The sequence below is a fragment of the Nelumbo lutea genome, chromosome 1 (assembly GCF_056320005.1).
Source record: "Nelumbo lutea isolate HS-2025 chromosome 1, American lotus-T2T, whole genome shotgun sequence".
In the NCBI taxonomy this organism is placed as follows: domain Eukaryota; kingdom Viridiplantae; phylum Streptophyta; class Magnoliopsida; order Proteales; family Nelumbonaceae; genus Nelumbo; species Nelumbo lutea.
In genome coordinates this window covers 176,425,047-176,450,248 of record NC_142684.1, presented here as the reverse complement: position 1 = coordinate 176,450,248, position 25,202 = coordinate 176,425,047, and the positions used below count along the sequence as shown (strand labels likewise).

General features: G+C 36.5%; 1 protein-coding gene across 8 annotated transcripts; it reads left to right on the top strand.

Moving 5' to 3' along the window:
- The first annotated feature begins 1,615 nt into the window (after positions 1 to 1,615).
- LOC148879402 (uncharacterized) lies at positions 1,616 to 24,144 on the top strand. 8 transcript variants are annotated; one of them, XR_016104219.1, is made up of 12 exons: positions 1,626 to 1,932; positions 3,227 to 3,391; positions 3,467 to 3,585; positions 6,012 to 6,086; positions 7,753 to 7,846; positions 7,958 to 8,017; positions 8,444 to 8,509; positions 8,596 to 8,694; positions 18,751 to 18,795; positions 23,021 to 23,075; positions 23,161 to 23,263; positions 23,739 to 24,144. XR_016104219.1 is itself a non-coding variant. In XM_088960926.1 (11 exons), the coding sequence occupies exons 1-11, from the start codon at positions 1,810 to 1,812 to the stop codon at positions 23,825 to 23,827; spliced, it is 1,038 nt and encodes a 345-aa protein (XP_088817052.1). In that variant the 5' UTR covers positions 1,616 to 1,809; the 3' UTR covers positions 23,828 to 24,144. The 8 variants fall into 8 exon arrangements, 6 of the variants coding, with proteins under 6 accessions (XP_088817052.1, XP_088817054.1, XP_088817056.1 ...); XR_016104218.1 differs by having other exon boundaries at positions 1,710 to 1,932; positions 7,955 to 8,017; positions 23,739 to 23,784; XM_088960926.1 differs by lacking the exon at positions 23,021 to 23,075 and having other exon boundaries at positions 1,616 to 1,932.
- Positions 24,145 to 25,202: the final 1,058 nt, after the last annotated feature.

Sequence of the window (25,202 nt, the reverse complement as noted above, 5' to 3'; positions counted from 1 at the left end):
ATGATTTGCAGAGCATATTTGATAACATGGTTGTTTTTTTTTTGAAATTTGAAAATAAAAACAATTGCCACATTATCAAAATATTGTTAGAACACCCCATAAATAAACCACATGAAACCATGTTCTTTAAACCAGAAATTCAATAATACTTTTTTTTTTCCAGTTTTGAAACAAAAGACACATAACCAAAAACATGTTTTTTGTGTGTGTGCTTGTTTTTAGCATGGTTTTCAAAACCGGACCAGACCAGAAGGTCGGACCCAAAAAACCGGGAATCGATCAGGTGATCGGTTCCATTTTTGCCCCCAAACCAATGGTTTTGGTTAATGAACCGCTGAATTGAACAGCTAACTGTTCAAACGGTTTTGGCCATTTTTATTTTTTGTCAGGATGAGCCGAGCATTTGATTCGAACGATTAGACCATTCGACCTGATAACTGAACCCCTAACCATTTTAGTCTCTGGGTCGATTTTAAAAATGGTTTTTAGAATCAAATTGTTTTCAAACCAGCTGCTTTTGTTTTGTTTTTGGAACTTACAAAAGATGTGAACCAATATGTTTTTGAAAATTCATTAACCCCATCCTCAAATTGTAATTTCACAAGTGGAATAAAATTAATGTGCTAAATATCCAGCTGGCCTTAAGAAATTAGATAATAAAAAAAATCCTTTCTCAAAATAAAATTTGTAAAAAATATAAATTGCCTTCCATTGTTAGATAAAACTAACCTTCATAAGTCATGGATCGTCAATGATATAATTTTTGTGTAGGTCTTTATTAACCTGTATAAGGATAAACATGATTTTGGTCAAATAATTAGACCACCTATTAAGCCTACTTGATAACTCCCTTTGACCAGACACCACACAGATTTGAGATAAAAAACTATTTTACCAAAGTGCCCTTAATAATAGGATGCTAATTTTATGCCTGAAACATATTTTTTGAAATTGATAAAAGTAATTTTGTTTTGTAAATGCTAAATACAATTTTACCATCTCAATTTTTTATTGAATCTATTTCCAAATTTTCATTCTCACCTTAACCTTGTAGTGGAAAATTGTCCCTAAACTTAGTTTTGAAAGTGTACAAATACTAACACAAATATGTGATTTTTTCACTCTACATATTTGTATTTATACTCCTTCCAAACTGCACATTTTTAAGTATACATAAGAGTTTTTTGTTCATATAATAGAGAAAAAAAGGGGAGGTTTTAGTATTTATCTAAAATCATAGTGGAGGAATAAGTAATTTACTCTAACAATTTCAAAAGAAAAATATTTGACAGAAATTAAAAAGAAAATGAAAAAAGGGGGTATTGGTGTCATTTACCTTTTTTCTCAATCTTTTGTCGAAAGTTTTTCTTTCCATTTTCTTTGCTCTGTCGATGTCTAGTACCCACTACCCAGTCGATGGTTGGTATGGATCATCTGTGTGCGACACGTGGTACTTTGTTTGGACTGCAGATTTCTGTCTATTGAGAAGTCAGAGAAATCATCTACTTCACTTGGAGTAGCGATGGGTTAAACCCGTGAAATCACGGCCTTCCATGCATTACCGTGGCCCCACTTACCTCAACTTATCCAATTCAACCTGGGGCAACATCGAAACATCGAGGGCTGTGATTCGTGGTTTTAGCGCGACGCTACTCCATAGGGAGTAGCAGACGATTGGTCCCAGATCAATAATTTTGCCAATTCGGCAAAAAATAGAGTATACAAGCAAACGTTGATGCTCGGGCGAGTGCGCGCGCGTAGGAAGTGGGAGGAGGGAGAGTTGCAGAGAAGAGCAGGAAGGCAGTGACCATGTCTTTCTCTTTCTTCAAGCCCTCGAAACCAAAGACCCCACCAGAGCTCGTAAAAGCGATCAGAGAGAGTTTGCTCGCCCTTGATTCCAAGACTGTTGCAGAAGTTAAAGCCCTTGAAAAGGTTGGTTTTCTTGCCTAGGAATAAGTTGTTTTCACTCATATCAATAATTTTTGCTTCTTCATTGCTCTTTGTTTACACATTGACATACCTTTTAGCTGAAATTTCTACCATTATGCTTAATGCATTTCCATCATTGATTTTGTTTTTTTTTTTTTTTACTATTTATCTTTAATTCTGGGTCTTTCAGTTTACCTCACATGGGTGAAAGTTTGATGCCAATCAAGGTGAACTTGGGTGTTTGTTGGCTACCTCAGATTGTAGTTCGTCTATGGGTCTTTCAGTTTACCTTTTATGGCTGAAACTTAAACTTCCAATCGAGTTGAATTTGGGTGTATTAGTCTCAAATCCCTTCTTTGTTTCTCCACATTAGCTCGTATTAGTTGAATTATGTATGTTGGTGTACTGAAGTCCTGATGAAAATGCGAAATGAGTATATACTGGTAGCAATTGAATTATCAGTTTAGGATCCCCCCGGCTTTCGTTGAAGCCGTGCTACCACCCGATTAATCGTTTGTACCAAAAAGAGAAGAAGGATTAAAGATTTAGTTCATTTACCAATAGCTCAACTCGTTCCTCAATGGGCTGATGAACTGCATGGCAACCTTGGGATTATGGGGAAAGATAAGATGATTTCCTGGTGCATGTATTCCTCTAGAACATTCAGGAGTGAACACAATATGAGGTGATATTTCTTATTGTAGGCAATAAAACCATTTAGTAGGAACTTTGCATAGCTTTCTAGTGTTTTATCTAATGAAATTAACATCCAATTCATGGTGTATTATTAATTTACTTTTTACACCACTACAAGTGGGTGGGAGTGTCAGGTGTGTGGAATGTGTTACTTCTAGAGGATGATAATCTATCATAAGAGATAGACAAACAGGATGCATTTGGACAGGGGTGTAAGTAGGATAGCTGATTTGAAAAATTTATACTATATCAGGCCCACTTGAGCAAAGTCCCTTCAAAATTTAACAAATGCTCTACTTGAGTCCAGCCAAATTGTACCCTATGATGGATTCCAAAACTTAGTTCTTTCCTCCTGCTAAATAGCCTCCACATCCATGTTATTAAGCTAAGATATTCTAACCATTTCAATAGTGAAATTAAAACATTATGGCAAACTCATAAATATACATGTTGACATTCTTGGACTTTCATTCTTTTGGCAATGGTTGCAAGGACGTCTTTTCTTTTCATCTTGCATAGTTGATAAAACATATTTATTCTTTCCATTATGCTTTTGCAATTATCTTGGATGTCAATAGTTGTAAGTGTTTAACTACTGTAGGCTCTAGAGGAAGTTGAAAAGAATTTCCTGGCAATGAGGCAAATGCTTTCTGGAGATGGGGAAGTTGAACCAAATATGGATCAGGTTTCACAGTTAACACTTGAGATCTGCAAAGAGGATATTATTAGTCTTGTCATTCACAAGTTACCGTCATTGGGATGGGAAGTAAGTTGTTGCTATTATCAGCAAATATTTAGTTGATCTTACTGCATTGAACTGATTATGGAACATCCAGCACAGGCAAGGAAAGGTTTGGTGCATTGTTGGTGCATATTGTTGAGGCAAATGGTTGGTCCTAGTCATTGCTGTGTGGAATATCTTGAGAATCATTTGGAACTATTGGACTTTCTTGTTGTGTGGTAAGGTTCTACTAATTTGCAAGATAACCATTTTCCTTGTTGCTACTTTTAACACTTATTTATTTTCTATTTTTATTTATCCAACTACTACTCCGTTGTTGATAAAAACATATCTTTTTACTAACACATTGTCATTAATATAAGACATACTTGCATTTTTTACCTCTATGTAGTGGGCCATTGCATCATGAAAAATTGCTACAATGAGAAGTGAAAAGGGATGCTTATAATTAATTTGCCAAGAACATGATTTGACACTTATAAATGGTAATTTTATGTTGAAGTGATGAGAAATGATTTAAGGGCCTATGGTTTAATAATGGATATGCACTGTGGTTGGAACAATGATGATGAATTGATGATGGCCCTTATTGTAAAATATATTGTGGTCAGTATCTTCCCTTTTTTTTGGTGAAATGTCCATGCACCTTCTATCTCTTATATATAGTGCTAGACTGCTAGTTAAGAATGTTAGCAAGAACTATTTTTTCTGAAATTTCAAAATTAATGGTATTTGTGTGCAAACATTTTACAGATTGTACCTCCCTTCAAACATTAATAAAGTTCTTAATGTAAAAGGGCTCCAGTTACTTATATTATAGTCAAAACTTTCCCATTCTAACAGCAATATATGAGGAATCAAGTATATCGTACCATTGTAATTAATTATAACTATTATTGGTAATACTAATTAATCAGCAATAAGACCAGAACCTCACCACGTATTATGGATCAACATGTAAAAGCCTCCTACCATTCCGTATTATATAGTTACCTAAACAATGGTAGAAACCCTACTACTTTGTTACCCCCCCACCCCCAAAAAGAAAGAATAGCAATGAAGAAAGAAAAAGGAAAACAGATTTTGTTTTAATTTGAGGCTTATGAGTTCTCTCTAATCTAGTCTCTATTATCACTTAAATGCCAAAACAAGAAGAAAACTACCACTGATTGAACATTAACATTTTTTCTCTTATAAAATTAGAATCAAACCAAAGGTTAGTTAAAAGACCCGTGCTTAACTACACAACTCAATCTCTAAGTAATTGAATCACGTTTACCAAAAAGGTAGGTTAACTAAACCATAACTTTCTAATGGAATCGTGGTGTTTTATATCTCAACTTTTTATACCTGTTTTATAGTATTGGAAATTGGGAAAGTGATGTATTTTGGTACATAACACAATACACAATTGTTTATTTTACATTTAAACACATAAATGCCACTAGGCACTACACCAGTCAAGCGAAATTAAAAGCCCCTCCCTCTGTTGGGGTAAATGCCAAAAAAGAATTTAACCCAACACCTCCCATGCACATAACCTGATGTAAAGAGTGGTATAAATGTTTGAAGTTAAATATGCCCAATTAAACATGATTTTGGTATGATGAAGTAAAAAACACCTACATGGTGCTTACATGGATTCTAAAAGGGAATGCAACACCATGGTTCCGAACACTACTTGGATATGAAAAGAAACTTCCTTGCAAAAATAAAGAGCATGAAATTCTACTTTTGTCAGTAAGTTTTTTTCTTAAAAATACTTAATTGGTCCCTCCCTTTATTTCTACATAAATAGTATATTTTTTTTCCTCAAAATCAACTCTATTATCTTCATTTCAATATTGAGGCTCCATCTTTTAAATTTTTAATAAAACGGCAGCCACTGCATGATGGCCGTACCAATGCGGGGTTTGGGGAGGGATAGATGTATGCAACCTTACCCCTGTAGGTACATAGTGAGGCTGTTTCTAAGATTTGAACCCTGGTCATCTAGGTCACAATGGAGCAACCCCGGTCACCCTCATCTTTTAATTTTTAATATGGGTTTAAATTTTATAAAAATTAATTTATTTTTGTTTTAAGTGGGATTTGTTTTATAAGCTTGATTTTGGTATTTTTTAGATTTTATTCATTATTATTTATTGATTCTATTGTTATTTAAAGTAATTATTTTCCACCTAAAGATAGCAAGCTTCTTGTTGAGTGGTGTTGTTTTTCTTTTCTCACTTTTTCTTTGTAATCATATCCCTACAAGTTTTCATTAGATTGATGAGATGTCTGATCAAATAGATATTAGATTATTCATTGCATTTGAAGTAGAGATTGATGATTTAAAGAAATAAATGGAATGCTCAAGAAATTCCAAAAGTTCTAACCTTTATTTTTAATTTACAGCTTTGATGGTAATATAACAAAAAGTTTCTTATGTTGACTTCCATTGACTCCCTCCAAGTAGAAAATTTCTGGTTCCACCCTTGTTAACTAGTATTCCATGTATTAGGTATAAGCAGTTACTTTGATATTTACTCACTTTGTCATATAGAATCCATAGAATCCTAAATTCTTATAGTTAATATGGTTGTTATGCATTACATAATGTTTCTTTGTATGGATGTTAGTGATTTTTTTCTCCTTCAAACAGCTATGATAACAAAGAAATTGCATTGCATTGTGGAATTATGTTGAGAGAATGCATCAAGTATCCGAACCTTGCAAAGTAAGTTATTAAAACTTCCATTTTATTCTTTTATAATTTTCTGATAGTGCAAATGCCCTATTTCTTAATATGATTTTTAGTTTGAATGTAAACTTTTTATATTTCTCGGTTAAGTTACAATTTTGTTGTAAGTAGTTATAAAGAAGAGTTAGGCAGATATTGATTAAAACAATAATCCTTATGTAGAGGCACAGTGAAGAATTTATTAATTTTTTATCACTAACTTTTTTCAAAAGCTTTATTAATCAGCATACAGCTGAGCCCAAAAATTGGGCTAGGTGCAACACCTTCCCTAAAAAGGAAGGCTAAAATATATGCCAGTACCCATAAAAGTCATCACAGCGTTATAACTATACTAGTTGAGCAATATAAAAGGGAGCACCTCCCCATGGAAAGCAGAAGATAAATAGAGAAAGAGGCCCTTAATATTGATTACATTGAATTGTCTTATCCTCAATGCAATTCCCCCCTCATACACTTTTATTGAGAGAATTTGTTGATTCACTAATCAACTTCAGTGCCTAACAGAAGGAGATAACCTGGAAAACAATGCACGAACTTCGTTTGAGAAGTTGTTTGACCTCCATGGTCCTAAGAAGAACAATTTTGTTATTTCTTATCTCTTTTTGTTTCTTGGGACTGTATATAATAGAGAAATTAGTATGGCGAAAGTTCTTGCTTTTATCCTTGGTTTAAAGCATGCTGAAGATCTCTATTCTCCACCCTCTTGTGGTGGAAAGCAAATCTAGGGATATTTTTAGGGCAGTTGAATGGAGGGTCCCATGTCCTCCATGAAACCTGGAGCACAATATTCTGATAGAACATTATGCTTTCGAGTTTTAATATGTACCAAGGGAGACAATGTCTAAGAAAATTAGCTTGCAAATTTGAGGTGGGAAGGGAATTTTTTATTTTTTTTATTGTGGGGTACATTGCCTTTAGAATGTGTGTGTGCCCCTTTTTTATCAGTAACACATGAAAGGATTTTATTAATTTTAAAAGGAAGCAGAGAAACAAAACATTGTGGAAGAAACAGAAGACACCAGATGTCTAACCCGTCCAAACATTACAGCTGAGCCCAAAACATACTCTGTCTCTGAACTCCTTGCTTAGCAAGACCATCTGCCAGACTATTGGCAGATCTTCTAATCCAATTAACCTGAATAAGCATGCCCCTAGAGAGCCATTTGAAACGCTTAAGGACATCCCTTAGGTGCCAAGACACTCCCTCTCCCTTCTTTAGCCATTCTACTACCGTTTTGGAATCGCCTTCAATATTATTAATAAAGAGCCTTTGGAAAGTATATTTTTCTAATTATAGTTTCCCGTTATTGTAAATTTTATTCATAACTTTTCTTATGAAATTGAAGCTACATCATCTGCTTAAATTTACATTTTCATGCTTTTTTTTTTTTTCAAAGGTGAAGTGTTGCAGTACATAACACAATTGATGGTTAGGTTTCTTCAAGAGTGTTTGTACTATATTGCAGTTAAATATTGTCTGCTTATTTATTTTGTATAAGTAGCATCTATTAGGGGAAAAAAAGACATTCCAATGGCTGTAATACTTGTTTCTTTTGGTTATTGTGCCCTTAAATGAAAAACTATTATTTGCTGAGAAGGTTTTAGTTTTTCACAAATTTAAATTTCTGTAGTGATATTTCAGATATATATTGGAATCTACAAGTTTTGAGTTGTTCTTCAAATATGTAGAGCTGCCTAACTTTGATGTTGCTTCTGATGCTTTTGCTACCTTTAAGGTCAGTTTTCCTATATGTCAATCATGATGTTTTTTCAGCTTTAATTCCACATTTGAAGGTTGGATATGTGCTCTTTTTTTTTAGTATATTTAATAATGAAACTTTCAGCAGGATTTGCTTACTAAACATCCCACTGCAGTATCTGAATTCCTGACTTACCATTATGAAGAGGTTAGTTTTTCTTACAATAATTTTGAGTTGCAATGATTTTGGTCAGTTCATCATGTTTGTTGAAAGTTTTGGGCTTTTATGTATTAATCTAGATTTTTTCCCTGAAGAATGATCTAATCAGGCTAATGCATCTGCCATACTTATCACATGCATCGTGTGGCTACCAGGATTTTTCATTTAATATGCTTCCATCTAGGAGACCTCCTAGACCAAAATAGGACAATAAATGACCCAAACCATATAAGCCTGTGCTACTCTAATTGGTCCCGTTGAGCTGATTTCTTCTTTTGGTTACATTGCATGGTAGAAGATGACTTTCTTCCACCTGCTACTATGTGTTTGTGGGTCAGGAATGGAGAAAGACTTTCTTTTTCTCATTCTTTCCTTGATTCTCTTGTATAATCTAACTAGAGGATGCTGTTGTAGTTCTTTGAGCTATATGAGAAGCTCCTAACATCCACAAATTATGTAACTCGAAGGCAATCATTGAAGGTAAGTTGTGGCTATAGTTTTCTGGATTTTCTTATCATTATTTGGATAATAAGGCTTGACATTAGTATAATGATGGCATATCTTAGCTAATTTCGGAATTTCTTTTGGAGTCTCCAAATTCCCATATAATGAAGCGTTACATTGTAGAAGTTCGGTATCTGAAAGTCATGATGACATTGCTGAAGGTATTGACATGGTTCCTTCTAATTGATCCTTGGTTCTTTCTGGTGTTGTTCTGTTTATGCAACCAAATGTTTTTAAAGAAGTACATCATTAAAATATTCCAATTTGTTATTCTGTTTACATGCATCTAGCAAAATGTTCTATGTATGCTCTTGTGTCCTCTTCTCTGTTTGACAACTTGTTTATAGTGAGTTAAGAATGCCATTCTGCCTTTGGTTTGTTCAGCCAAAGAGTATGTATATGCTTACATAGTGCCTTGAATATATAGTTTGGGAGCTATTTTGTCCAATTGTCCAATATGAATTGAAAAACTTTTACCTTTCTCAAAAATAGTTTACTCAGGAAAAAAAAGAAAATGAAAAAAAAACCTCAAAAGAAAGGAAACAAATAGGAAGGAACAGAACAGAACACCCAGATGCAGAAGTCTGTTCTCTACAATGATATTCTTGGACAAAATTGGAGCTATGGACCATTCATATGAAACCATCATCTCTGCTTTTTTTTTTTTTTTTGTGCTTGGGATTGGCTCCTGCCATGATTAGTTGCTTTGCATCTGTATATTAATGTGATTGTACCATTATACAAAAAGTAATGAACTCGTAGATTTCTCTAAGTTTAGAAACATAGTCATAACAAAATTTTCTAGATCTTGTCATCTGACATAGCATCAGTTAAATTACATAGTGAAGACAATCAGGAAAAGAGAGAGTTCAAGAAGTCAAATCCTTTCTACTGGATAAAAAGGTGCTACAGCACTCTTTGCAGCTAGTTATTATGCTTTTGTTATTTATTGAAACTACCACATAAGAACCTTTATTCCATCATTTAGTCCATTATACTGAGAAAAACATATCTTCCTTGAATAAAATAACATATCGGTACTCTGATTGGTTTCATCAGCCACTGTCGCCACTCTTGATCACTGCTACCACCATACTTTCCATTCCAGATTCTTTTTCCTCACTCCCAGTGTTCATTGTTTTTAACTTCTACTTACCAGTAAACTGACCTGTGTGACATCATTGTTTCTTAGTGTCAACACCCAAGTTGGTCATAGGCCTAATAAATTGGAAATTTCCATATCTGGGATTGCATTAGATGGAATAGTTTTGAGTATGCCAATGTCATTTCCTGAAAATGGTGGTTCTGGCTAATTGGAGAGAGTCATAGGTTTTCTTTGGACAGTTCTGACAGTAATAAGTTTCACTTGGTTGCTTGGTTCAAAATTTTACAGCCAAAGTCAGAAGAGTGGCATGAACAAAGCCTTACTTAAGTGGATGTTGTCCTATGGGATAATTATGGTGCCAAATTATTCAGAACTATTATCGCCAAAACAGATCTGCATTGTGAATCCCATCCTGCACACTGTTCTTATACACCCGGCATATGGAAATGTATTATGAAGACAAAAGAGAAGATTTTATCAGATTTATATACTTTACACCAGCAATGGTGCACATATTTATTTCTGGGAGGACTGTTGGAGTGGAGACAGGACACAAGGGGTGATCATCTCCAGCCCAGCCTGCAATATGTATGCATGTATTACACTATTATATATATTATATAATATTCTATATTATATAAATTATATTGTAGTTCATCAGTGTGAGAAGAAAGGAGTGCCAGAATATTCCAAGAGAAGGAGAGAAACCATCAATCGCTAAATGAGTGTATTCTTCTGAATAGGGTTATTTCTATGGTTGAAATCCTTGGACTTATTCCACCAATTCTCTTTTTAGGATATTTGGAGGAATTGGTCAGCAGAGGCAAGCTGCTCCTCTATAAAGGTTAGGGTTAGTATAAAAGCTGGGCACCCCCTCTTGAAGGTTTCTTGAAGCTGAACTTTGATGGCAGCAATCAAGGTAATCCAGGCCTCTCTGAGATGGGAGGGGTTCTGAGGAATGAGACTGGAAATGTGGTTTCTTCTACTTGGGTCTGCTAGGAGTTCGGGACTCTACTAGGGCAGAATTACTTGCTGCCCTTCATGGAGTTTGTTTGTAATAATACGATGGGTGGGCCAGAATCTTTTTTGAGGTAGAAAAAAGTAATGAAGAACTGAGAGATTTGATTCACATAAGGGTTGCTCAGTGGCTGAAATTGTCTGAGCTGTTTACAGATTTCACAGTGGTTGATTTGTTGAGGAAGTGCGGTGAGATTGCTAACTGCACCCAGTCCAAAGCAATCTTGTGTGTGTCCTGGACTCCCCCACCGGCTGGTTTCTTAAAACTGAACTTCGATGGAAGCAGTCGGGGGAATCCTGGACAATCGGGGATTGGAGGTGTGTTTAGGGATGAGAATGGGCTTGTCTCTGTCATGTTCTCCGGCCCAATTGGAGTGGGTGACTCTCTCAGGGCTGAAATACTTGCAGTTTTGGAAGGAGTTCAAAGAGCCAAGGAAATGAATATAAGAAAACTCTTCACTGAAGGGGATTCAGAGGTGGTGGTAGGGTGGCTGAATAAAGAAAATAGCAGTTTATGGGTGTACAGTGATGAGAGGAGAGAGTTTAGGTGGCTGGTTCAGGAGATGGAAGTTAAGGTCAGCTGGGTGAATAGGTCAGCTAACTCCTTTGCGGATGGATTAGCTAAGCAAGGAGTCGTGAGGGAATCAATGTTTTGGGCACAAGTGTAATTTTTCCTTTTTGTTCTTGGAAGTGTTTGCTCCCTTTGGAAGATAAGAAAGTTTATCTTCCTCTCTGTAATTCTTTTGTAATTAGGTAATTAAATGTTGTTATTGATAAAAAAAATTAATACAATGGGTGGGTGGGGAGATCAGTAAATGCTTTGGTTGATTGTCTAGCCAAGCAAGGGGCAAATAGGGAGCTGTTGTTTTGGGCACATTTGTAGTTTGATTTACTCTAATGTTCTGTTCGGAGATGATGCAGCTTGCACCTCTCCATGGGTTGCTCGTATCTGTATTTTTCCTTGATCTAATAAAACAATTTATTTATCAAAAAATTATATCATATATTTTATACATATTTTGTTTTATATGACCTATGCCGCCAGGCTCATGATCACCCCTATAGGACACAATATGAAGATTTCCTCATTTCCCTAGCGTCTTTACTCCAGCCTTTGCCCAAGATGCCACCATCAAGGACTCTTATGAGGTGAGAACGGTCATGTAGCCTGGACTCCCCAGCTCCTGCATGACATTTGAATGTCTGATTGCATACTGATCTCTCTTTTGTCCTGCTTGAGTCATTCCAACAGAAGACCAAGTGATAAGGACTCAGTTCTGGAGAGCTGATTGCAGTGGCAATTTTTCAGTGAAATCTTCCTACAAGCAATTACTACTTTCCTTGGAAATGGCCTTGAATAAGGCTGCAATCTGATTCGATAAGAATCCGAGATATTGGAATTTGATTCAATGTCTGATGGGGTATTGTATTATTTTTCAGCCAAAAGGTGCCTTGATTAATATGTTGCTTTTTTGTTTATGTGCATACCAAAGGACAATGTTGTTCAGCCATCAATTTAAACTGAGAGATCATAAAAGTCATAAGCTTCTCTAATCAATGACAGATGTATATGGCTTTGAGCAAATGCTCACAAAGAAGTTAGAGAAGAATGAAAGAAAAAAAAGAAATTACTGTTTAAGAAGAATTCTTAGTATGCCAAATATAATAAACAGATGCGTATATAGTGCAAACCAATTTTTTCAAATGCAAAGGTGTGATGTGAGGTATTCCAGTATCCTAAAGCATGAGGCATAAACCATAACACATGAGGTATAAGCATCCCAAGAAGCATTGAATTTTTTATTAATAAATAATTAAAATATATAAAAGTTAGGACATTTTGTATAAGCCAATATTTGCAAACTTTGATAACATTTTTTTTTGATAGATAATTTTGATAACAAAAGCATCACATTTGAATACAAAATTTATAATCAAAGTATCAAACTTAGTAATTAACAACTTCACATACATTGACATATTAGTCCATTGAAAGTGTTCAACTAATTTTTTTTTTTAATAAAGCATCAAATCAATCAAAGCAATTAACAGCATGCATGCATGCATGTTTTGGTTTTAGGCTGTCAGGGAATTAATAATTGCAAATGAGTAATCAACCAGAAAGCACTTGCTTGTACAACTCATCCATCAAGAGGAGGTCCCATGATACTTGATGTTGCTGATGACATAGTATTGATTGGTGAAACTAGTGAACAACTAAATGAAATTTTGGTTTATCAACAACTGCATTAGAAACAAAATGTTTTAAAATAAGTAGGACTAAAATAGAATATATGCAGTGAAAATTTAATAATATTAGGAGTGAAAACGAAGGTAGACTTAGGATTGGGGACCAAGAGATAACTCAATGCAACCTCTTTCATTACTTTGGTTAAAAAATTCATAACAAAGGCGAGATTGAGGAGGGTGTTGCTCATAGAATTAGAGCAGGATATGCAAAATGGAGGGGTGCATCCAGATTCTTATGTAATAGGTGAATACCACTTTTGGCTAGAAGGAAAATTGTATAAAATAGTTGTAAGGCCAACTATGTTGCATGGAACGAAGTGTTGGGCAGTTAAGAAACATGCCCAAAAAATGAGTGGCAGAAATGTGAATGCTTAAATAGGTGAGTGGTAAAAGTAGAAAAGGACATGGTTAGTGATGAAGTCATATGAAGGAGCCTAGGAGTAGCTCCAATATGTGATAAAATGATAGAAAGTAGATTGAGATGGTTTGGTTTTGTGCATAGAGGACCATTTACAACACCTATTAGAAAAAGTGATCTGTCACAAGCATGGTTTTAAAAACCGGACCGGAATGATTGACACAGGAACTGCTCATGGCTCTGGGTCTGGTTTTGGACCCAAAAATCGTCTGATGAAGCTTCGGACCAGATGGTCGGACCAAATTGGTGGTCAAAGCAGTTTCGTTTCTGGTCTGGTTCTCAAAACCATGGTCACAAGTTGAAGGGGCTAGAAAGGCTAGGGGCAGACTGAAAAGGACTTGGGCGAAAGTAATTAGAAATGATTTAAGCGCCCATAGTTTAATGATAGTTATGGCACTGAACAAAACAGAATGGTGAAACAGGATTCATGTAGCCGACCTCATATAGTTGGGACAAGGCTTAGATGATGATGATGATAATACACGCACATGCTTCACAAATTATATATTAATAAGGGACAAAAAATATGATAAGCCCTCTTCTTCAAAATGATTGAAACTGAAACCCTTGAACTCTTTATAGAGCCAAAAAAAACCAATATTTATGGGGTTTTGACTCTCAAGATGGACCTGCTTTTGACTTGTATGAATGATGCTTATGTGGTTTTCCTTGCTATACTCGTGGGAAGGAAGGATACTTGGGCAAGAAATCATCTTGGAGCAGTGGACTAAGCTTACTGCAGGAAGAGTTTGAAGAACTTAGTTGATTCCTTCTTTGGTGCTGTTGTTTTCTCCTCATCTAATCAGACCTTCCTGGGGGAATTGTGGCTGTCTTATGGAGAGGGTATATTGTTGTGTGGGAAGCTGTATGTGAAAAGGTTAGAACTTTTTTATTAAGAGTAACACATATGGCATCCTTAGAGACAAATAAAATTACAAGTATGCGCATGGTACGCAACATGTGCCTAAAGGATGCAGAATTAGCAAATCATCTCCTTGTTCACTGTTTGACTACCAGAATTAGCACTTTTTTAGTCTTGCGGGGATCAAGTGGTTTTCTCCTCTCTTTATTGAGATTCTCTAGTGATGAGAAGGGATGGGGACTTGGTGGGAAGGGTGGATGTACAACATGGCTATCAATCACAGAGTCGTGTAGAAAGAGAGATATGAAAGAAAGAGGACAGTGGTGATTAGTTGGTTGAAGGAAAAGGACAGTGGTTTGTGGAGCTATAACAATGAAAAGAAAAAATTCTTCTGGCTGTGTAGGGACATTGAGATACTATACAGCTGGGTGAAGAGGACTGCCAACTCATTTGCAGATGGGCTGGCCAAGCAAGGGGCGAATAGGGAGTCTATCTTTTGGGCTAATTTTTAACTTTCTTTCATTGTATTTTGATGAAGGGGAGCTAAGACATTTTATCTCCCCCTTTTGTATCTAAAGTTTCACAAATCTTCACATCATTAATAAAGTTTCTGTTACTGATCAAGAGAGAGAGAGAGAGAGAGAGATGAAAGAAATTTTGAAGACAAAAAAGCCTCTTTTGAAATTCTTCATAGGAGGGTTTTATCCCCTTTAAATTCTTGGTCTTTTGCAACCATGGAAATCAAAAGGAGTTTTCCATGATGAAACCCTGTGGATATTCTCAGATCCTCCCAAGGGATCCAGCCACCTAGAAGAACCTCACTTCCCTAAGTTGAAGGTGAGATTACTCCAATTTGATGGTGCATCTTTGGCAACCTGAGTTTGACAGGGATTGGCAGCATTCTAACCAAATCTAATGGAAGCCTCTTATGGGTTTATAGTGACCCTATCAGATGCAACTCCTAACAAGCAACATTGTCAATGGGTCAGGTTGGATTCAGGTCAGGGTAGGTCTGGTCCCAAACCAGTCAACAATCCCAAGCCAAACCCTATAGGGTCTGTAATAACAAACCCATAGGAAGGATGGACATTATACTTGAAGGAATGGTAGGATCCATCTAATGGACGCCATAAAGGTTGCGGAATGGGTGGGCGAATTTAAAAAATTTCCTACCTTCTCTCAACTGGGAATCATATTCCCTAAATTTAGAATACAATATTCAAGGATCCTACTTGAACCATAATCAAACCAGATCTGTACCAAAAGATAAATGGGAGGAATATACCTGATCCGGAGAAGCAGTATCTCCCAAAGTTGGTGTTCACGCCCAAAGAATGCTCCAAGATCCGTTCCTGCTGAAGATGACATAGCTGTTAATGGAACAGAACCAGCAGGGTGCGTCCTACACACTGGATCCTTCACAAGAATCCTCTGGAAGTACTAAACACTGAATCCTTTTCAGTCTTTCTTGCAAGACTGATGTCAAGAACAGATTTCTTGACTTTCTTTTCTGCAAAGATCTAATATTGCAATGGCAGATGGCGGCGGCAGGAGATCTCCAAAAAACGAAAAAGGTTGAACTGCTTTTTCTCTTTTTCTGGAGAGTATGAATGAGATCTGGTCTGAATTCGCAGGAGATATCCTATACCTCTTCAAGGTGGTTCGAAATCTCCTCCTTTCTTCTTGATTAAGAAACCTCCCTTTTAGGAGTTATCCCAATCCAAATCAGTATTTGGATAGGGGATAATCTTAATCCTTTCTGCAGATAGAGTTAGCTTACTCCTAATCTTATTAGGAGGTTACCAGATTCAAATCTAATTTGAATTTGGTCTCTAAGAGTGGATAAGGCTAAAGGCCCAATCCTTTTACTAACTTTAATCTCAAATTCGCCCCAAGGATGGGTGATCATATCAGCCCATCTCGAAATGGGCTTTTGGCCCATTAAGTGTTCAGTGTCTAATTACTTTCCAATCTGCTGCCCAGTTGGGCTTCTTTGTATGGCGTGGGACCCAAGCATTGATCTACACACCAGCCACATGGGTTCGGTCCAGCCTCTAAAACAAGGCCCAGCCGAATTCACTGAAAAACTCAATGAACCCCTTGAGTCCATCATATGGACCCTATGGGCCCAACACTTACATTAAGTAGTCCCTGGGCCAAGCCATCTTATAAAAACCCAGGGACTGTGGGCAGGTGCAAGATTAGCCCATCAGGTATTATCCTCAATGGTCTTACACTTAACCTCTCAGCCCTTAATGATCAAGCACTGCCCGACAAGAGAGGACCTCTCCCTCGGCTGCAAGGAACAGTGCTGCACTCTCCTCTCACATGGATCCCGGGAATTAAAACCATTTGCAAACAATTCGAAACCATATATATATATATATATATATATATATATATATATATATTAATTTTGCAAAACAAAATTCCAACGATTGAAATCAACTGTCGGCAGTTTGGTTTCCATCAGAGAGAGTGCATTCCCGATCATTACCCTTTGTCCGACAAAGTGGCTGATTCTGTCACTATGATCACCCACTCAGATGAATTCTCAAACTGCCCCAACATACCCAGGTTTTGATCCCCGCTAAGGATCTCACTGAATGGCATATCAAAGGCAGCCTGATCCAACACCTAGTGAAATGTCATAATCGAGTCTAGGGGTCAGGTGTAACTTTCCAGTTTTGCCCATCTATCTCCAAGGTCCAGGGCAATACTGGAAATCTGGTCCGGTTCAAGGATTCAAGTAATCCCATACTGCATGTGCCTCGGGTCTTACCCTGATGGCTGAGACAGGCCATCCCAACACTTGGTGGCACACCAGTATCAGCCTTGGCAGGATAAATCTCCCAAGACTTATCCAACGGCTGTGAACATTTAAAACTAACATGAGTCTCTATAAATGTCCAGTTTTAGGGTTTTACACAGAATTAAACCAAACAACATGAATCAAACATGCACTTTATTTATTTCCACTAAATAACAAAAGTACATCAAAACAGATTGAAGCTAAGGGCATACAAAACTGTCTAACAATACTATTTGTTAAGCTGCCACATTTAGACATGCTAAACTGATAATATTACAAGTATACCATGTGAAGGATGGGCATTAGACTAGGGATATCATTGTAATATATAGTCTGTTCGGGTCTTAATTGGTTCTGAACAAGCAAAACCGATCCTGACCCAGAACCAGACCCAATCTAATAGGATCAGTTTGGTTTAGTTTTGTGAGGTTCACCTGACTCATTTACAGCCCAACTAATAAGGATGGGGCCTTTGCCCTTTTTATTGGAGCTTGGCTTGCCAAGAGGTTCAGATCTTTGTCTTCAGCTATTGAGAGAGAATCAACACATTAGATGGAGTAGCAGTTCCAGCCAGTAGCTTTGGGATCTAACCCATTACCTGAATTGAAATTAGAGATATTCTTGCACCCTTTACTGTACAAAAGGCAGATTCCAAGGAATCTTAATCCCGTTACTGATGGCCTTGCTAGAGTTGGGGTTGGAAGGGGTTTTTTTAATAGAGCAACAGCTCTTTGCCTTGTTATGTTTTCTTGTTGAAGGCCAGGGTTCATAATTTTATTTGCTAATTTTGTACATCCTCTCATGTACAACTCCTCCTTATGAATATATTGCTACTTGTTTCTCAAAAAGAAAAAAAAAGGAATGGAGGGACTACTAAGTTTATAAACCATTCTTTTAACATATTGTTTTGGTTGTCATGGAGAGGTAATGAGAACAGAATATATTTATCTTTCATCTAAGAATTTCTTTTGTTTTTCTGTGTTGTTTTTTTACAACTAACAAGTTCATGCTTGCTATATGCATTTTTAAAATAGAAAATGTATTACAGGTTTTGGTGAAGAGGTTCCTCCCAAAGCATTACATTCAGATCAGAAAGTAACGAAAATAAAGAAATATACCTCTTGACTTGTGGATCTGAATTCCCATCCAAAGCTTCCAATGATGACCACATGTTATGGCCTAGATCTTCCCTACTCATTTCCTTGAAATCTGAGAAAGGCAAAGTCCAATCTGCAACTAATGCACAAATTTCTGCCACCAGTTTGTTGTTTGTATTTATCTTCACAAGCCTGACTGTTCCTTTTGCCCAGAATGCCCCAACAGACTGCAAATGAGATGATACTCCATACTATATTGGCATTTTTCTCCTTTCCAGTCTTGGACAAGAAGAGAATTTCCTTGGATTCAGATGGATTAAACTTTCCAGTCTTGGATGACAAACTGATATGCTTGGCTTTGTAAAATACAATTTGTACATTTGTTCATACAATTAATAAAATCTTGGAGTGTTACTGATAAAAGAAAAGTAGCAAAGAACTCTAAAAATCTGCAATGGATGAATAGATATTTCAATGCTTTTATTCTCTCTTATAAAGAACGCACATGTTTGCCATCTGAAACCCTCTTGATTTGCTACATCCATTGAAATGCTCTTTTTGATAATTGTCCTTTCTTATTTGATATTATTTGATGCATTGAAAATGGCAACTTCTGCCTTTTATTTTGGTATTCTAACAATCTATAATCCATGTAGGACTCGAGTAAAAATATCCAGATATCGGCTTTCCACATTTTCAAGGTGTTGTAGTTTCTCATCTTTCTTCTGGTACTATGTTAATTGTTATTTTCCAGTTTAATCAACCTGAATTTACTTCCAAGAAATGCTCAGAGATCATGAAACGTGGTAGTAGTCTGTCACTTGTACATGCAAGGAGATCCCACCCAGGAGTTCTCCTTGGTTGGAACATGCAAAACCTCAAATCTTATCACAATATGATGAACATTTCTTGAACTGTTATCTATTTATTTTCCATGCTTTGAATAAAATTTCCACAGATCAGGAAATTAGAAATTTGAGGACATCTATTGAGGTAAATTTGGTCTGGGGTGTCCTTTATATGGGAACAATGAGACTCTCTACATACGTGCCAATTGTACAGAACTATTCAGATTTTGGGCTTCTACTATCCAGTATTACAAGCAGCACTACACTTTTTTTTTTGAGAGAAGGTAAAGTGTATTTGTATTAAATAAAAGGTCCTTTGTTCAATGAGAAACTGTACAAGAACAAACCAAAGGAACTTCAAAAAAAGGTCACCCTCAAAAAAGTACAGTCAAAAGTATCTTCTTTCTGCTTTTCAAATGCATCTATCTTAAGAAAACAGCCATTTCTTTCCGCTACTGTAATGCGTCAATCATAAGAATCTACTCCACTGTTCCAAATGCTTGATCATCACAAAAGGATGCATAAGTACTGAACAACAGAGTCTGGATGGACAACTTGGATAGTGATATACTGTGCACCTTGATGGCGAAATCCTCTGCTTGATAATTTGATCTGATTTGGTTATCCTAATCATAGAGCAGTTGCATCTTTGAAGGCTAAGAATAAAAAAGTGCATCTTTAAAGAAACAAGTAGAAACATGGGATGCTTAGGATCATATGATATTATGATCTGGTGGATTCATCCTTTGGAGGTCTTTTAGGTAATACCAGTTAACAAGAAAATCCCAGGTACTAAAAAAGCCAGCTGTTCTGGACACTTGGACACTGTGACAACACTTGACACAACATTTCTCATAGCATCTTGACATGCCCTAACTTAAGTCAGCATGAATCCTTAGTACTTAGCAGTCATAAACAAGGTATCACGAGAAAAAAACATGTGATAAGGAGTTCAAACTTATAAACCAAATATTAGGAGTCTAAACCATTTTTCCTATTTTTAAATTGTTTACATAATCACATACTATTTAATTTTGTATCCACTTGCCATGATTTTTGGAGGCTGACATGTCAGGCACCCATTGACACTTGGAAACTTGGCACCCATGCCACATTCCAAGGTAACTCTGGTCCCAGGCCACTGCTTCTGTATTTCAAATGATTTTTAACTAATGACTTCAGTTTCTACAAGTTCATTTAGTGGAATATTTAGTTATGGACCAGTTTTGCAAGTAGAAATCCCTGAATGGTGAGATACTTCATTTGGGGGAGGGGTGTTGCTTCACTGCATGTGGATGCATAGGCCAAAATGATGAGTGGAAAGCTATGAAAAGTTCTAACGAGTAAAATTAATTCCTGTAGGGGAGCTGGATCAATTTTGATAAAAGTTGTGTAGTTGGTATTAATATGGCTGAGAATGAGGTAATTGAAAGGGCAAACATTTTTGGGTGTATGGTCTCTTAGTGGCCATTGAATTACTTGGGGCCTCTGTTAGGGGATAATCCTTGTAAGAGCAGTTTTTGGAGCCTGGTGGTTGACAGATTTACAAAGAGATTAGCCACATGGAAGAACTCTCTCTCTCTCTCTCTCTCTCTCTCTCTCTTTGGGGGGTAGGATTACTTTGATTAAATCTACTTTGGCTAGTTTTCCAGTCTATTTTCTAAGATACTAGGGGGGGTGAGTAGATGTTTGGAGAAAATGATGAGGGACTCTTTGTGGAGCCAGGGGAGGAGAGAAAAGACCAGAGTTAGATGGGAAGTGGTCAATTGGAGCAAGAGTGCAAGGGGACTAGGTTGGGCAATATGCAAAAAAAGAATGAGGCACTATTTAGAAAACGGTTATGGAGATAAGCAAGGGAGAAGGATAAGCTTTGGGCTAAGGTAGTTTTATGCATACATGGACAAGCGACTGATGGCTGAGAGTATTGCTAGAGCCATAAGAGCCTCTCCTTGGAAGTCAATTCATGCCATCCTTCCGTCATTCTTGCCATTCATCAGGTATCAGTTGTGTTCTAGTAACTAGTGAAGTTCTAGAAACATGTTTGGGTGGGAAATTCACCTTTGAAAGAACAATTCCCTTTGTTTTCCCCTTCAAGATTTAAAAATGCGCCTATATCTTCTTTTCTAGTTCCTTCCAATTCTTTTCTTGGGTTTGAGTGGAACTTGGGTTTTAGAAGGGGTCTCATAGATTCTGAATTGCACTCAGTGTCAACTTTAATTAAAATCCTAAATGGGGCGGTGTTAGATCCATTAAAAAGGGGGATAAAAGGATTTGGACCTTGTCTCCCTCTGGTGCTTTCTCTTGCGCCTTTCTTTAGAGCTCTTTCACAGTTTTCTATTGGCCTGGGGCAACCTTTTCCAGTAAAGGAAGCTTGGGGTAAACCAATTCCTCCTAGGATAGGAGATTTCTGTTGGGAAGCTATACTAGAAAGGTATAACACTTGACCATCTCCAAAAGAAATGAACTAATTGGTGTTTATCTCCACATTGGTGCATTTTTTGTAAAGCTAATGGTGAGAGCTACTGTCACTAATCTCCTGCCCATTTGTTTATGTGATTTGAGATTGGTTTCTCTCTTTGTTTTGTTGCAGATGGACTCCCCTACCAAATGTACAAAGTTTGTTTAGCTCCCTTTCTGTTAGGGGTTAAATAAAAGAGGTAGAGTTCTGTGGAGATGTACAAGGGCTGCTGTTTGTTGGACAACATGGGAAGAAAGGAACCAAAGAATCTTCTCTGAAAGGAAAGAAGTGTAGCATCCATCATTGAAACTATCACTGTTAGGGTGGTTCATTGGGTGAAATCCTTGGAATTATTTGGAGGTATTTCCTCAGATGACCTGTTCAAAAATTGGAAGGAAGTAGCCGATTCAGCTTCCCTTAAGTTTGTGGCTTGAGTGTAAAGGTGTCAATGGACCGGTTTTGGATTGGACCCTGTCCAGTCCAAAATCAATTTGGATGGAGTGGATGGACCAGCAAGATATATTGGATTGGACCAATCCGGTCCAAAATATTATTAGATTGGATTGGACCTGGTCCGTCCATAACAAAATTTTATTGGATTGGGTTGGATTAAGTCAATATCTGATCCATTGATATAAGATAAGAATATATGTGTCAATGGACCGGGTTTGGGTTGAAACCAATCTAAATCAAAATGAATTTTAACAGATTGGATGGTCCAGACATTGAATTGGACCACTCCAAATTGGTCCAAAACATTCATTGAATTGGATTGGACCTGGTCCATTTATAATGGACTCACATTAGACTGGATCGGATTGGACCAAATCCAGTCCAATTGACACCTCTACTTGAGTGGGTGGTTCACTTAGAGCTGAGGTTTTGGCGATAATGAAAGGGATTAAAAGAGCAAAGGAGTTGAATATCAAAAGCTGATTGCTGAGGGAGATTCTAAACTAGTTATAGGCTGGCTGCTAGAGGAGAATAAGATATGGAAATTTGCTAATGAAAGAAAGGATGTACAGATGGATGACCAGGGACATGGAAATAAGTCTACTATGGGTAAAAGAGGACTTCAAATTCACTTGTGGATACACTTGCAAAACAAGGGGTGGGAAGGGAAAGTCTATTTTGGGCTTTGTTGTGATTGATTTCTGTATTGGGGAGAGTTAGGAGCGTTTATCTCTCCCTATGTACTTTATGGTATCTGTCTTATAATTTTAATGAATTTATCAGTTATTGATAAAAAAAAAAACTGAAAAACCAAACACTCCGGTTTCAAAGAGAAGGAACAGAAAAACAATGAAGATCCATTGAAAATTTATATGCCTTTTTGTTACATTAACTATAAGCACTTAGTGGACTCAACCAATTTTTGATATAGAAGTAGCTTGGGATACCCCATGCTGATCAGATGCTTAGTTCTAGGTAGTTAAAATAAACTAAGGATCAAATGCTATGATCCTTCTGGTAGTTGCTTTTTTGGCATTTCATATCACCCACAAAGTGGACTTTTGGATTGTATGCATGTTCAAATGGTTATTTATTGGGCAGTAGATATATCATTTTCCTTCATAGAATTATATGAGATGCATAAATGTTTATTGGTTTATAAATCAGGGTGGCAAAGTTCTAACTTGAAAGCTTGGGGGCCACACTCACATACTAGGAACTGGTGACTGCATTTTAAACAACTGTTATGCAATTAATGGTTGTGTTTTTATTAAATAATGTTTTATCTAATTTTGTTTTCCCTGTAGATCTTTGTTGCTAATCCGAACAAGCCATGGGAAATAATTCTTATTTTGGCGAAAAACCATGAAAAACTGCTTGACCTACTTCACAATCTTTCTGTTGGGAAAGGTATCTATACTGATAGGGTGATCCTGATCATTATTGCATTTATTTGAATGATAAGAGAAAAATACCATGGGTATTCATCTTACAGCATACATCTGAAATATTTTATCAATGGAGGATCCCTTTGTCTGTAGGTCCAGCAACCACCATGTTCCTACATCCCTTGCATTCATTTTTTTGGTATCTAATATCCTTGACATGGCCCTAAGAGAAAGATACATCGTAAAATGTGGGAGGAGTTGATGGATTCTATGGCTAGGATCATCCATATTTTGTTGAGTTTTAGTTTAGGAAATCATTATTATGATGCTTACCGAGTTGGTCGTCTCTCACATATTTACTTTTATGCCCTTGGTACTTCTCCCTTAAAGTGTCTTCACGGCACAAAGCCACTAATATTGGATGAATTATATTGGTGGGTTTTCTTGCTAGACCATTAGTAACATATTAGTTTTCTTCCACGGTTCCACCACTGTAGGCACTGAAGATGAGCAATTTGAGGAAGAAAAGGACTTGATCATCAAGGAAATTGACAGAATATCTCGCCTACCTAACTTTGTCCGCTAGTACTTTTATTTTCTTGTCTCAAAGTTTTATGTTTGATGATTTCCTTTACTGCCTTCTACATATATTAATGGAGTTGGTTTGAGGGCTTTCAAAAAGAAAGAAAAAAAAAAGAAAAAGAAAAAATAATGGAGTTGGTTTGCAAAAATGATTCAGGATTATGTGGGATATTTCAAAAATTACATACAGTACTGGAATTTTATACAAAGAATACAGAGAACTGAAAGGTGTTTTTATTTATTTATGCTTCATTTTCGCATTAAACATGTACAGTATATTTTCTTCTGTATAATGGTGGAGAAACCCTTCTTTTATCAAAAGGTTTGTATTGGCTGACGAGTTGCAATTCACTTCCTCATCTTCCTGAAAATTTTCATCAGTTGGGTTTTGTTGGGTTTTATTTTGAAAATTTGAGGAATTGTGGAGGAAAAGTTTGACATTTCATTTTTTCTCTTAGTGCTTAAGAATGACGTCAATTGTCAGGAAACTTTGGGATACTTTAAGACAATATCACTTCATTTGACATTCCTTATTTTAAGGATTTATCTCTTTGTAATTAAAATGGCCCTATGAAAAAAAAAGGAGATGAGTCCTTAAAATAAGGAATACCTAATGCGGCATCTGTAAATAGTAAGGGTAGAAATAGTCAATTTCCTAAAACCATAAGGATATTTTGAGAAATTTGCCCATATAATAATTGGTAATTAGCTTTCCTGCTTTACAGAAAGATCTTTGACAATTAGAATGTACGAAAGAATTGGAAACTGTTATATATCCTAGATGAGATTCTCCAGGTGATTCCATTTATTTGTTGATGTCGCACAGAAGCCATGTCAGCAAAAATGCATCAGCTGGGAAACGTGCCGATTCCAAAAAACCTTTTTAATGTCACTCTAAATCTCTATTTTAGTTAAAATGCCAAGTCCTTGAGGAATGCCAAATGCAGTCTAAATCTCTATTTTAGGTGGCAGGAAAATGAGATGGCAAATCTTTAATCTGACCCCTTTGTTTTCAAAGGAGGTTGTGGGATCCTTAATGGTTGAAACTGAAGCTGGATAGACCACAATATCCTTCTAACTTTGTTATTATTTAGTTATACAACTAAAAGACAATGTAAGAAGTCTAGCCGTTATCAAACGGTCCCTAGTCTGGTCTATTCGGTAATCAATTAGGTTTACTTTTCCAAATGTGCAAAGTCAATTTTACAGGAAGGGCTTGACAACAAATCTGTTACCAAAGAAATTTAGAAGCTACGGGCTGGACCTGGACCGGGGCGATATTGTCCTTGAAAAAACACTATATTTTTTTTGAAAAGAAAAAAATGTACTAAACAACGGGTAGTATGTCCCCAAAAGTCATCACAACAAATAAAAAGAGA